The 14,594-nt window shown below is 49.6% G+C and overlaps 1 protein-coding gene across 3 annotated transcripts in view; it reads left to right on the top strand.

The window, feature by feature from the left end:
* Positions 1–13,599, top strand: part of AOPEP (aminopeptidase O (putative)) — a 426,177-nt gene extending 412,578 nt beyond the window's left edge. Inside the window, exons 15-19 of one of the 3 annotated variants that reach the window (XR_005067928.1) lie at positions 7,854–7,940; positions 9,646–9,790; positions 11,796–11,985; positions 12,352–12,544; positions 13,049–13,599. Coding sequence is in view for 1 of the 3 variants with exons in the window: in XM_037056214.1 (XP_036912109.1) it covers positions 7,854–7,940; positions 9,646–9,786 (228 nt within the window). In the remaining 2 variants the exon portion in view is untranslated. Of the gene's footprint in view, positions 1–7,853; positions 7,941–9,645; positions 9,791–11,795; positions 12,545–13,048 lie in introns of all 3 variants that reach the window. The other 2 variants (XR_005067927.1, XM_037056214.1) reach the window with 2 other exon arrangements.
* The last annotated feature ends 995 nt before the right edge of the window (positions 13,600–14,594 follow it).

Raw genomic sequence — 14,594 nt, 5'->3', positions numbered from 1 at the left:
TAAAGTAGTACGTTTGTTCAGAAACATTTGTGAAGCATGTACTAGATACCAAGCATTGGGATAGGACCTGGAGATTGTCTAAAGGCTCGCAGGCCTGTGCTCTCACCAAGGTTGAATTTTCATGTAAGTAAATGATACACTGTGAGCTGGGGAAATCGTAAGACACAACTCTGAGATCGTGGCTGATGTGGGACAGGTGGGGAATGATGAACTCCGGGCCACAGAGGTGAGGAAAGGGAAGATGCTGACGCCATCAGGTGATTTGACTAAACATGAGTGTGTTGCAGGAGGCGGGGCCACCTAGTGTGGCTGTAGACATCTTTGTTCCTTTTTCCCACTCCCTCACAGCCTCCTTCTAAATGCTGTTACACACTTTGGAATTTACTGTGAAAGACAAGAGACTTCCTTTCTGGTAGGGTCGGAGGATCGAAGGACTAGAGGAGGTGGACTGTATCAGCAGGAGGGAATGCCCCGCAGTGTTTTAAGTGAGAGACCGTGGGCCACTCTGAGCTGGTGCGTCAACAGTGGCAAGTGGAGAGAAGGAAGGGCACACAAGAACACACTGGCTGTGGCTGCTGTAAAGTCAGAAATGAATTTGGTCAAATGGCTAGAATTTTATGTTCACTGGGTTCTCTGTTTGTGTAAACTTACCTGTTTGTGATTTTTAAACATTTAAGTAAAAACAAAGCAAGGGAAACAGCTACTCACAGAGACAAAGGTGCTTTTTTAAGTATGGCAGTTAACTTACACTAGCCCAGTCCCTGGCTCCAGGATTGCAGTAATGGAGGCAACATGGTTAACTTACTCTCTGTGACCTTGACTGTCCCATGTACTTTGTTGATGGCACAGTGGCGCCCAGAATTGAGTTGGAGATACTAGGTGTTAGTAGTTACTGGAACTAATCTGCTGTCTTACACCTTTAGTAATGTCTGCTCAGCCTCTGTGATTCCATATTCCTCAGGCCTAGTGACTCTTCTCTAAGGCACTAGTTTTCAAACAGCACCTCCATGGAGCCCGGAACTGCACAGTGGGGCTTACTGTTTAAGAGTGTCCCCTGCCTGACACGAAGATGTGAACTCCTTGAAGAACCCACTTACATTCTTCTCTTTACTGTCTTTGTGTACTGGGGTTTCAGATTACATTTTAAAAATATTTTATTTATTTTTAGAGTGAGGGAGAGGAGTATCAATGTGTGGTTGCATCTCACATGCCCGCTGCTGGGAACTGGCCTGCAACCCAGGCACGTGCCCTGACTAGGAATCAAACCAGCGATCCTTTGGTTCATGGGCCAGCGCTCAGTCCACTGAGCCACACCAGCCAGGGCTCAGGTTACATTTTTATGAAAATATAGCAGAATTATGTTTAAGGAACATTTGAAAACCATTTTGGAAAACTAGTTCATTTGATAATATTTCTTAGAAGTAGAATCATGGAAAACAATCCAAAAATGAAGTTAGAAAAACACCTTTGAGATAAAAGCTATTAAAAAGAAGTGAGAATTGTAAAGCATTAATAAATAGGGGATCGGGAGTGTGGTGGTTCATGGACGTGTGCCGGGTTGGTGTGGACAGCCTGGGAGTAAACTGGTGTAGGGGGTCACTCTTCTTAAAGGTGTTTCTTAAGTGCCTGGGTCACCTGTCCACTCATGTCACTTTATATCCGCTTTCATCCTCCGCCCCTAGGCCTGAGAGATGCTCTGTTTTAGAAGGAGTGCCAGAGTACGTTTGCTCGTGTGGAAGGAATTGAATCTATAGAGAAGAGAGTAGAACTCAGGCCACATTCAACACCGTTGCGTGATCCTGGCAGGACCAGCTGCAGCTGGCTGGAGTCAGCTCACAAGCTCTGTGACATCTGGTAGGTTTGGGGGTTTAAACATTCACTGGTGTACTGCTGCCTGTGCCTCACTCTGGCAGCCTAGGGCATGGACCTCTGAGCGAGAGTAGGGTCAGCAAACTAGAGCTGGGCCAGTCTAGCCCACACAGCCTGTTTCTATAAAGTTTTATTTGAATACTGCCTTGCCCAGACACATCATTTACATATTGTCTAGGGCTGCTTTTGTGGTGTAATGGCAAATGGGCCGAACAACCAAAAATGCTTGCTCTCAGACCTTGACAGAAAGCATTCACTGACCATCGCCATTCTGGAGTCTGGTAGAAAGCTGGTTCTGGATCCACTAAAATGTCTCAGGATGGAAGGTTGAGGTGGGGAATGGGCTGTCCTTCAGCAGTTTTCCTCTCCTGTGTCCAGGAGAGGACAGTTAACGTGGGGGGCCCCCAGCAGGTCCTACTTAGGTTGTGGTTATGTCACAGAGATACCCGTTGGGTCATCTCTGAATCTGAGACATGGTTTGGGAATATGAAGGATCCTACAAGGCATGTGTTTTTAAGGCACTGTTGGAAATCAGAGGTGCAGGCTTCATTAGCCCCGTACTGCATTTCTGAGCCAGTGGTCCTGCTTAGCAAGCCTTTCAGTCAGTGAGAACGTTCTTGAAATGGCCCAAATGCCACATGACTGAGGCTGATGGCTGGTACAAAGCTGAACCATCTGTCTTTATAGTTTGGAAAATTCCTGGGTTCCTGGCCCTTGGCACACTTCCCAGGGGTGGCATGGGAAGTACCAGCTCCCCCAAGCCTCTGGCCCCCTCCCTGGTGCCCCCTCTGCACTGCTCCTGCTGGGAGTCTGAGGCTTGGTCCAGCCCCTTTCTACTCCTGAGTCCAGTCCCAGGGCATGGAGGGCCCTGCCCTTCTTCCTGCACTGATCTCCATCTATCCTGGCCCAGCCCTGTTGGTGCCTGGCTTCCTCACATGCTGTCTCACACACCTCCAGGGCCACCCCCTTGGCAAGCAGCAACCATCTGATAGTGCCTTGCTCCATCATTTCACCAGTGAACACTTCCTGGAATTAATACTCCAACAGTTTTATAAATTGAATATATAATACACTTTTGAATTAGGAAATAAGGCCAAAACGTGCTACTCCTACTGAGATGAAAAGGACTCAGTCTAGTGCTGGCCTGAGCAAACCTCAGTCAGCTCCCACAGCAGCGCCCATGGTGGGAGACGAGGCAGGTGTGGTCGGAGCAGCTAGCCCAGCTGACTGGCCGCCAGGTTATAGACCAGTCTCCAGTTCCGGGCATCTGGCTTCATAGTCAGGACAAGGGTTCATGAAGTCAATTTAGTATAGCACCAAGCAGCATAAAGAACAGAGAGTCTATATATGCATACGTATTTGTATTATGCTAGCTGCTGTGAATGCGTTTGGAATGAATGAGCCACCAGCCTTAATAGTAAAGCCTGTGTGTGTGTTTCCTGTAAAGTCCCTCTTAGGTACCCAGGCCACATGTCTGCTTGGGTCTTCCAGGTGAGTGAGGCCTGTTAACAGACACATCCTTCTCCAGGGAGGTGGGGGGGACCTGCTGGGAGGTGTGGGGGTGGGTGTACCATCCAGGTGCAGTTATGTGAATGATTGAAGAGTTTCCTTTCTCTGTCATCAGGTATGGGTCTGATATGATTCGGCCTCTGCAAACCTGTTAGTCATTCTTCCCACCCCCAATTCTGAGACCCTCCAGTCTATACCAAACTGCATTGTTGGGGACTCGTCCCATTTTGTTCATGGAGGCTTCAGAAACCTGGAAACTTAGTACTGCTGAGTTAAAACCTACCTGTGCACTGAGGGTAGCACCCATATTATTTTCTCTGTTCAGTGCCCCTCAAGCAGAACTCATTGAAAAACAGATTATTTTCAGACTAATTTTTATTGGAACAGAATATTTATATGTGCACACCTGTGCATGCATGTCTGTGTAGCACAACTTCACTGTGTAAACTTAGTGGGAAGAATTGGGGACCTAAATTTCCTTTCCTCATCATCCTTCCTTACTCAGATGCCAGCATTGTGCTGATGGTTAGCATATGCTACCGGACCTTTCATACAGCTGTTGGGGCGGGGGGGCAAGCTTGTCCTGGCACTGGATGGCAGTAGGTGGCACCAGGCCCAGCTGCTGTGTGCACCGAAGACTCAGTGAAGAAAAGATGGGCATGTCCTTGGGAGGGAAGTTGTCAGTGCCCTGTGAGACATTCTGTCACAGAGCTCCTGGGACAAGACTCAGCTCTCTGCCATAACTCTTGCCTCGTCTCATTTCTCTGCTGCCCCCCTTCTGATTTCTTCCCCTTTCTTGATCCTTTTCTGCCCTCCATCCTTCTGTTNCCCCCCCCCCCCCCCCCCCCCCCGCCTCATCCTTGCCCTCCTCCTTGTCCAGCCTGACCTGACTATGTTGAAACACCACTCGACACGGGGTGTTTCCTGATTCAAGGCTTTCAGAGATTTCTAGCATGAGTTTCGAGTGACATAACTGAAGCCTAAGAAAATGTGTCTGTTGCAAGTGCAAGTTGGCCAGTTTGGACATAGGTTGTAAACTTCTGTGTAACGATGAAATTGAATGAACAGCATCAGGAAGGCATAGATGCTGTGGAGGCCTTCCAGGCTCCAGGTGCTGTTGTAGTTGTGTGTGGTGGTTTTTTAATCTCACTGAGGAAGTTGAAAGATAAGGTGACCACCACACCCACTGAATGTGATGGTCCCTAACGGACTTTTCAAGTTCCTTCAGGGCCCAGTGTGGAAATTTCTCCCAGAGCTGGGAGAAATTGAGACTAAAGTCACTTTACCTCACTGCCAGCTTCTCAGGAAGACCTGGTTCCATGTGGTGACAAGTGGCTAAGCAGATTTCAAAGGCAATAAAAACAGTTTAAGGGGTTAAAAAAGAAGGATTTTCTTTGTTTTTCCGACAAATACAGAGAGAAGTAAAAATCTGGCACAGGAGCAAGACATATCTGTTGGGCTCTCAGCCTCACGCAGCCTCTCTGTGATGTCTTCTGAACATCCTGTCATTAAACACTGAGTGTGTCCAGCCCTTTTGTAATGAAAGACTTGTTGTTTATTCCGCTCTTCGTGGGGCGCGGAGGAGGGTTGGCCTGCGCTTCCTGGATGCCGTGTCAGCCTTCAGGGGTCAGAAGACCAGATCACTTATTAATCGTGGCAATAAACTATTTTTAACAGTAAGAGAAGTGGAAATGTTGACTTCATGTTGATGGTGAAAGAGCCTCTTTCACTATGTTGTCTGTGGACCTTCTTCCATTTGTGGTGGGACCACCCCACATGCCTCCCACCCTCCCGGCAGCATTACCACACTAGAAAATAGCTCCTAATTTATGCTTTGTTGTTCCTGTATGTGTAAATAAAATGAAGGAGAGCATGGGAAGGGAAAGTAAAGGATAAACCCTCCATTCTCAAAGTTAGGTTTAAGAAATAAATTTGTCCCCAAGTTTCAGAGTGAGAGACAGTCGTCGTTGCGTGGTGTGATGAGGTCGTCAGTCTGAGCTGTCAGATATCCTGGAGCTGACAGAATTCGTCGGGGGGGTGTGCAGCCCCACTGAAAGCTGTGCGCTGGAAGAGGTGAGGTTCTTCCCGCGGCCCAGAGCAGGCAGCAGAGCAGCACCCGAGTCCCCCGACTGTCCATCCCTGGGGCGGCCCTGGGGGGCTGGCCCCCGTCTTCACAAAGCTTCCAAAAGATACTGCTGGTGCATGGACGGGGCTAGTGGTGTCTGGGGCACTTACGAGGGCCGTGAGCACCCACGAGGGCCCTTTCCAGTCTCCCCAGTGTGTGACCTCCGGATGTGGACCGCAGTGGAGGGACTGGGGATCTGCTTGTCCTACAGCTTCCTCTGATGGGTGTGGTGTGAGGAGCTGCCTTCTGTGAGCTCTGTTCCCTTGTTCTTTCTGCTCAGAGTATGTCAGGGGCTGGCCTTTCCCCTTCATGGTCTGTTGTTGATTTCTGTTGGTTGCATAGAAAAGAACATTGTATTGAAACTGGAAAAGTTTCTGAGACCCATCCAGTCTGAGCGGCTTCCCTCTTGTTGTGTTGGTCTGAGGCTATGAGCACATTTCCATGCGCCTCTGCAACTCTTTTTCATGGACATAAAAGTTTGTTGGTATCCTGTCCTTACAAGTTCAAATGGCCTGGCTACCCACAAGCAAAAGGCAGTGCCACCCGAATCCCTGAGTGAACACCCTGTCTGCGAGCGCACTGTAGCCTCGGGGAGGATTCTTTCCCAAAAAATCTGTTTCTTTCCTTCATTCCTAATTGTTTATTTGTAAATCTATTTATAGTAGATTAAAGGAAAGATCCGGCCAAGTTGGTGGGTAATGATACACAGGGGCCCCAGCCAAAATGTTGAAATCGCTTATATTTTACTGTTGCCACAGATAGGTTTCTGTTTCAAGGGGCTCCCTCTTTCAAAGGCAGTAAAAACAAAGAGGGTTGGAAGAGGGCTTTTCCCAGTGCCCGTAAGCACTTCCATGTATGGTCAATGTTGAACCAATAATGGAATATAAAATGGTAGACTGCTAACTGGGTATAAGTGAGAAACCTTTGATGCAGTAGAAATTGGCCTGGGACTGGATTCTGAAAAAACTGAGGTAGAATTTTCATGTAAAGAAAGTGCCCTGGGTGCAGAGAGATGCCCGGGGCTCTGCTGCTCTCAGCAGAGGCAGCCAGTGCTGGGATCCAGCTCCCGCAAGGTCTGCAGGGCTGTGTGAGTGGGAGGGGCCTGGCGGATTCTCCACGGGGGGGGGGGGGGGGGGGGGGGGGGGAACCTTCAGTGAAGCGTGTCTTTACGACGCAGCGTCCATGTGGAGCCCCTGGTTTCAGCGTGTTGCACAGACCTGCAGCGGGAGCCCCTTGCATCCAGGTGGCCCTCTTCTCCGGAGCTGGAGAGCAGTGTCTCCTGCTTTCCTCTTTGTTGTCACTCAGCACAGCAGCACTGAACTGTCTTGGTTACTGTGGAAAATTAAGTCGTGGTTTTAAGGAAATCTTCATTGACAACCCTGGGCACCGGGCACCTGAGGGGGTGGGGGTAAGGGTCAGGCGGTGGGCATGTAATTTCCCAGTTACATTTGTGTTTACCTGTTGTCTTGCAAAACTGTCTTCAAAAACATCAGAACACCTAAGTGAAACGTGCAGTTTCTTCCCCTAAAGTGTGATAATAGTCCTAATGAGGAACATGGTTCTAGTCTTTAAAAAAACCTAAAATGAAATTGAAAACTATAAGCATCCACATTACTACCCTTCAGAGAGTATAGTGGTCCCCCTAAATTAAGTGTGGTTTCAGTTACTTATGGCCAACTGTGGTCCAAAAATATTAAATGGAAAATTCCAGAAACAGTTCAGAGGTTTTAAACTCATGCTATTCTGAGCAGTGTGATGGAATTTCAAGCCATCTCGCCCTGTCCCACCCAGGACGTGACTCATCCCTTTGTCCTGAGTCTCCTGGATGCACACACTCCGCACCCAGCAGTCACTGGCTGCCTTAGTGATCAGAGAGACTGTCACAGTGTCACAGTCCTTAGGTTCAGTTTACCGTTACTTTGCTTCATAACGGCCTCAAGATGCCAGAGTGGGATACTGACACTTGGATGTGCTGGGAAGAAGCTGTGCTTTCAATGAAAAGGTGAAAGTTCTTGACTTAATACAGAAAGAAAAAAATCATTAGCTAAGGTTGCTAATATTTGTGATAAGAAGGAATCTTCTATTCATGAAATTGTGAAGGAGGGAAAAAATTCATGCTTAGTTAAGGCGTTAGAGTTATTAAGCTTTATCAGTGTGTGTAGGAAAAAACAGTATATATAGGGTTTGATAACCCCTCAGGTTTGAGGCATCCACTTGGACTTGGTACCCCTTGGGGATAAGAGGGGACACTGTAACTTTCTCCTAGCACAGAAGGCTCTCAATCATTAAACTCTTTAGGCTAATAAAAACCTAACAGTTTGTTGCTTATTGAATTTTTTTGTTTCTTAAGGTTCGCCATCGATGGTGTGAACTCATTGTTAAGCACAAATACACAAAAGCGTATAAGCACGTGGAGAAATTCCTTCAAGAAGATCAGGTGAGTTGCATTTTGCAGCAGATGGAGATTCTATCAGTGCTGTCCTGGTGCCTATCTGGTGCACTTAATGCAGGGACCCAAATATGACATAAATTTAAACACTCTCCCCACATTTGGAAGAGGTTGGTAGGAGCTTACCTACCACGTTCTGGAGCTGATTTCCCCTCTCAGTGTCCCCTTAAAACATGGAACCATGTTCCTTAGAGGTGCCATTAGCCAATTTCACCTGGCCGGGGCCTGTCGCCATTGCCAAGTGAGGTGTGCGAAGACTTCACAGCCTTGCGGAGCCTCAGGACAGTGTGGCTTAGCGTTGCTGTGCCGTGTGTCTTTGTCTTTGCTGCCCCAATTGAAAGTACAGGAGAAGAGTAGGTGGAGAGCCCCAGTTGGCTGCACAGTCCCGGCTGTGTCGGACCTGCCACTCCAGGCCAGGCTCCTGCTCACCAGGGGGAAGTGGTCACCTTCCCAGGAACCTGCAGAAAAGGCCTGTGTGTATGGCCATGTTTGGGGGTGTCCTTTTTGTCGCCTCTGCACCCACCCGGCCACAATTGCCCTGGTGTGGCTGTCCACTGTGCGCCTGGGCGGAGTTTCTGCCCAGCACCGTGGGCTGACAGGGTGGAGCCATGTCTCAGTGGGGCAGGGAGTGGGGGCAGAGCAAACAAAAGGACTTTTGAGCAGGCCCGAGTGTGGGGGCTGCCAGCAAGTAAAGGCTTGTTGTTCCCACAAAGAGAAATGCATGACTTTGTACCAGAAGAAATGTCACATTTGCACAGTGGAGCAGGAGGTATTTGGAAACATGGAGGGGAGTATAGGGAGGACAAATGCAAGGGAAACTTAAGGTCTGTTCTTAAAACCAAAATTAAGTGCAGTATCCTTAGAACCACAATCTTTGCCAAATAAGAATTACCATATCTCAGCCTTTTCAGGAAAGTCTTTGAACCTCTGACTGAACCCAGGTTTTTGTCTTCTGCTGTCTTTGAGATCCGCCTTTAATTTGCTCTTGCAGAATGTAATCCATGGCATAACCAAGTGCTGAACAAGGGGAAGGAAGAACCAAAGGGGTCTTTTGGCCTTCTAGAGCATAATTGCCTGTTTTTACAACTGTAGGAAAAATGCAGATCTGAGCCTTTGCAGCACTGTGTGTGAAACAGAAGAGCCAGTGTTTGCCACAGAGCAGGGCCAGAGGGGGACTGCAGTCAGCCTGGGCTGGAGCAGCAGGCCTCTCTTCCTTGCTGGCATGATGGCTACTGTGGCCCGGCCCCGTGTGATGTGGGGTCCTTCGTTTCCCAGCAGTGCCTGGGGTGCACTTGCCTGTGGTTTGCACAGGGCACCTCAGTGCTCTGTGCACTGCACAGGCCTCCCTAGTGGTTGCAGGAGACCCTCCAGGAGTCTGTCCAGAGCTCTCCTGACACAGCCGTCTCCAGAAACAGGCTCACTGTCGAATTTCATCATCAGTGAGAACACCGAGGTTCCGTTGACAGCTGGGGTTGAGAGCTAAGAATACCTTGGTGTTTCAATGAAAACAAGAGAAGGGGATGGAAAAGTACATGTTCCCGAAGTACAACTATTCAGCTGCCTGGTCTTTTCTAGGCTCTTTGGTCTTTTCTGGAGACCAGCACATTTGTGTGAAACAAAACGAACACAGACTGTGCAGTGGAAGCAGTTTCCTTTTCTCACACTCTCTGGCCTCTTCCCCCACCCCCCACAGGCCATGGGCATTTACCTCTACGGGGAGCTGATGGTGCATGAGGATGCCAGGCAGCAGCGGCTCGCCCGTACCTGCTTCGAGGTGACCAAGGAACTGATGGACAGATGCTCAGCCCAGGTGGTGGCTGAGATGCTGTTTTAAAGAGGTGATTCTCCTTTCCCCATTGTTTGTTTCTAACTGGAGATTTCTCTTAGGAGCCAAATAAACAAAAAGGCACATGGTGAGCCGACAGCACCCGCCACATCAGTGCTCTGCTCTGGCTTGGGTGGCCCGGTGGCCAGGGGGCAGGGGGTGGGGGGTGCCTGCTGGTAGTCCCTCCAACTGGTCTGGTGAGTGGTCACCAGAGAGCAGAGGCCGCCCACCCAGCAGAACAGCTCTCTTTGGCACAGTCTGGGCCACTTCAGTTTTGTTATTTGTGGGAAAAGTCGTCGGGGAGGAGCATACCTTGAACAGGGTTAGAGGGTGGATGGTGAAGGTCAGCGGAAGTGCTAGTTCCTGGTCTCCAAGGTGAGGGTGATGCGGGAGTGCGTCACCAGGCGACCCCACTCCTGAGCCCCGTGCAGGCCTTGCTTCTTCCGGGCTGTGTGAGGACCCGAGGCAGCTGGCGGGGCCCCCGCCACCACCACAGCGTGCCACACCTTCGAGACGCCTTCCTGACCCCATGCGTCCTCAGGCAGGCTTGATTTGTACTGGTTGTCTTGGAGCAGAATTTCCCCCTAAATTATTTAGATTGCTTTTTTTGTTAATTGTGCTTGGAATTGACCTGCTAGATTTACATGCTGACAAGTTTAAAATGTTGGTTTCTGCTTTTTAGGAGAAATGTAGCAATGGTACATAAACTTTTAAAGTAGAACTCTGGGATTGTAAGTGTATTGTTTTTGCTTTAACAATTATTATTTCTGTGTGTTCTCAGTTCTTCCAAGTTTTACATGCTGTGATAGGGTATGTGTAATTTTGTGTCTTTTTAAACTTTTAACATCAGGTTTCAGTCATTCGTGTTTTATATACATATATATGTATATGTATATCTTCTCTATAAATATAACTTTAATGGCTATTTAATATTTTATGTTGCTCTTCTTAACTCATTGTTGGACATTTAGTTTGTTAAAAACCACTTCTGTCTAATATGTCTAAATATCTTACCAGGAAGAACTCTAGTGCTAAGGAAAGAACAAAAGTTTTTCTAAGGGAGAGGAAGCAGTGGGGGTAGTCACAGGATCGAACCTCCTGTGAGGAGACAGCTGCTCACAGACCTTCCCCAGAATACGCCCCGGGGCAGCTTCAGACCCTCGTCACAGAGGGACCAGTTTTAAACAGAACAGTCACACAGTTATCTTGTTGCCGACCTCATGTAGTAATCAGCATAAATCAAATTTCTCTTTGGATGTTGAATTTCACGGCAAGTTTGTGTCTCCTGAAGTGTGTGAAACTGCACTGGGCAGACTGTTCTTTGCTTGCTCCTGTTCTGAGCTGTGGGAACCGCAGCGGGCACCAAGCTCTCATGACTTCTCTCTCTGAGTTTTTTGCCCGGAGCAGGAAAAGGAGTGGTCCTAGGGACAGTCTGCTCCTTTTTGCTTCCCCTCTGAAATGGTCCTGCCTGTCCCTACCCCTTCCAGATGAGCCAGGGGCCACACGCCTGCCCCTTCTGCCCCTGCCCCCACTTTCTCAGTTAAGATCAGTGACTTGCCAGCCCAAGAGGGGCCCCTCCCGATGTCCCAGACCACTTACAGGCCGGGCCCCCAGGTTAAAGGCAGGGACAGCTGGCTTTGCTAATTCTGCCACAGAGGCTAGTTAGCGTGTTTTTCATGTCATGTTCCAAAACGGCACTGGCATTTGCATGGTCTTCTGTGAGTCCTTTTGATTAAAATAGTTATCCCTCTAGGACACCAATTAAATGAACAACAAAAAAGTAAAACCCACTGGGTAGCGTAGCAAGCCTGGAGGGGATGTCGCCGCCTGTGTCCAAGGAGACGGTGTGTGTGGTGTGGGCTGTGAGCGCGCGGACACGGCGGCTCCAGAGTGCTCTGGCTGCTTGGGTTCCTGGCATGCTGATTTGTGACTTAAGAGTAAAATCACATTGCCAGGGATTACCACGCAACCACGACCTTGGCTGCTCTCCAGAAGCCATAGTCACTCTCTCTCTGCAGTTTGGAGAACAGATGCATCTTGTAGCTCTTTGGAAACGGAAGAATCCAGCTGCTATGGAAGACACTCGCCAGCCCTTTCATTATGCCCAGCTGAAGACCTCTCTGACGAGGTGCAGAGCTTAGCTGATTGGTGAACAGTGACTGGTTTCCACCTTGTTCACAGTGGCTAAGTTCTGCACCTGAAGAGAAGGTGAGATGGGGACAGTTAAGTTGGAGCCACTGGGGCAGAGGCCACTGCTGAGCGGTCATCTCGGGTGCCGAGCACGATTGAGGAGGAGAAACCAGCTTGGCCCCAAGGATGCTCTTTCTCCTGTCATGAATGCAAGGAATGTGCCAAAGTCTACAGAACTATTAACTCCACTAATTAGACATCTCTCTGAAAGGTCATATGTATTACAAGTTGCAAAAATTAATCTTATAAAAAACTAAAACCAAATGCATCACAGTAATGGAGTAAAACTATGTCAGTGGTTCATTGCATGTAAGTGGGGCTGGGCGCTTTCACAGCAGATCCTTGTACTTCCCTGAGCGTGGTGACTGTCTCTTGTATTTGCAGCCTAGGTCTCTGTGTCTTCTGCAGCCCCCAGCGGAACGATGCAGGCAGCTCCCAGCGGAGGCACTGCTTTGCCGGGCTGTCGATTGGACCCGTCCTCCGGTGCCTACTGAGCTGATATCAGTTCTCATTTTACACACTGGCTCAGTTCAGCAGGAACAGGAGTCGAGCCCTCAAGCAAAAAGCCTTCCTGTTTGTAAGTGCCCAGACGCTCAGGAGCTGGGACTCCACTCACCGAAGACAGGCCGCAGCATGGGCCACCAGACCTCAGCCAGAGCACCGGCACCCATCTGTATGTGGTCCTCAGGTGTGGGTGTTGGTAGAGTCTTCAGGCCTCAAAGGCGGAGTGCGGGTAGTGCCGCGCGAGTGTGACGCAGGCAGTGCCCACGCGTGTCACGGGTGGTTGAGACTGAACACAGAGTGAATGCAGTTCTGAAAGGGGCGCTCTGGCATCTGTCGTGTGAATGAAGCTCCGGTTACAGTGCTGGCTTTCACAGCCGCGTGCAAGCAAGGCGAATGGCCGTGGTGGTGCCACGCGGGCGCCCCTTTCCCAGGGCTGTGAGAGCTGCCTGGCTCTCATCCTGGCCTCCACGCAGAGTCAGCTCTCCAGAGCGGAGAGCAGAGGCGCACAGAGGTCCTCCTTTGCAAGAATTCCTCTGTTGTGACCCGGCAGTAAATTTTATTGCTGTTTCCTTTGCAGGAAAGATCACAGCAAGATTCTTTCTCATAATCTCCTCGTAGCCCTGGTGGGACCAGGATCACACTGACCCTGGACATCAAAGGAAGGATTACAGGGCCACTGAAGCCATCTGCCGACATCAGCGGCTCCGCCTTGGTGCTTCTCTTTGCAGAGGCCGCTCTCAGCAGAACACATGTGAGAGCACAGCCTCATAAACAGTCGCCATAGGGCCGCGGGGCCTTGTCCCCCATCCTGAATGTGCCCCTTCAACACACTGAACCTGCCTCGGATCTGAGCTGAAGGCAGTTCTTTCATGGAAACAGTGTAAGATGTCTGTGGCACAGCAGAAAACCTGCTGAGCATTCTGTGTCAGCCCTCTAAGCACATGGCTGCACTGGATAGTTCTGTGATTCCGAAAAGTCACAGAGTTTCCCCACTCAGTTCATAAAGGTTCTGCAGAATTATTTTAACTCCATTATTTAGATTTTCCCCCAAGTTTTATTACCTGTTAGTAAAAGTCCAGGATAAGAAATCAATAAGATGTATTAATAATAAAATGTAATGGATCAACATTTTTGTTTGCTTCTGAATTTAATACTATCTTTTAGAAAGGCGATTGAAACAGCAGCCCGACACCCTGGAAGGCTGACGGGCAGCATATGGGTCCCTGGCCTTCACAGTGACCCTGTGGGAGCCTCGTTGCTGCCTTTCTTTCCCGAGAACGTTGGAAGTTTAAGCTGTATGCGAACTTGACCCTGAAACATGGTCAGCATTAGCCATCAGGCAGGAATGAATCATTCCACAGGAGCTACGCTGCAGGGACTGCCATGGGCCCCTGCGCAGGAGTGGGGTCCTCGAGTTAGATGACAGTCCCAGTGAGGCCCTGTGAGCCAGGCATGTGGCAGTACCCCAACCAGGCGCTGAGGCACAGAACCAGCAGTGTTTTGTCAGCGGTTGGAAGGGAGGCTTAACGCGGTGAGAAGGGGCAGTTCTATCCTCTGAGGAAGTTGACTGGATAATTGCCAGGCAGCTGTGCTGGGAGAATAAAGGGTCCTGGAAGTGCAAGTGCTGCTTCGCCCCTCAGACGGCAGGCGCAGGCCCTCGAGCGAGGAGCGCGTTGGCGGGGGCCAGGCCAACAGGCTTGGTCAGCCTGTGGTTGGGCCCTAGTGGGCCAGCTCCTGGTTTCCCCAGGCGCCCCACGTCGGGGGGCGGGGGGGGGAGTGGCTGTGACACAGTGGCCTGCCCCAGCAGCCCCCTTCCCTCTTGCCCGCCTAGAGTTAGGCCAAGGGGCTGGGCTTCGAAAGACGGAACTCAGGGCCTTTGGGCAGCAGCCAGGGCAGGAGAAGCCAGGAGCCCTGACTGGACTAAGGCCGGAAGTGGGGCGGGGGGACACAGGAAAGAAATGCAAGAAAAGACTGTTCAGTTCTCCCTCTTTGCCTTTATTTTTGGATTAAAGGGTTTTAAAGCATTTATTTTTGTTGGAATTTCAAATTAGAACATTGAAATAATAGTCTCCATCCCAAATAAGGTATGGAGATGTCACAGTAACTGGCACAGCCCAGGGCCC

This window comes from Sturnira hondurensis, unplaced genomic scaffold (assembly GCF_014824575.4).
Source record: "Sturnira hondurensis isolate 20B ecotype Veracruz unplaced genomic scaffold, ASM1482457v3 Scaffold0008860, whole genome shotgun sequence".
Taxonomy (NCBI): Eukaryota; Metazoa; Chordata; class Mammalia; order Chiroptera; family Phyllostomidae; genus Sturnira; species Sturnira hondurensis.
Note: the sequence above shows the minus strand (reverse complement) of the source record. Positions and strands in the feature narration are given on the sequence as shown.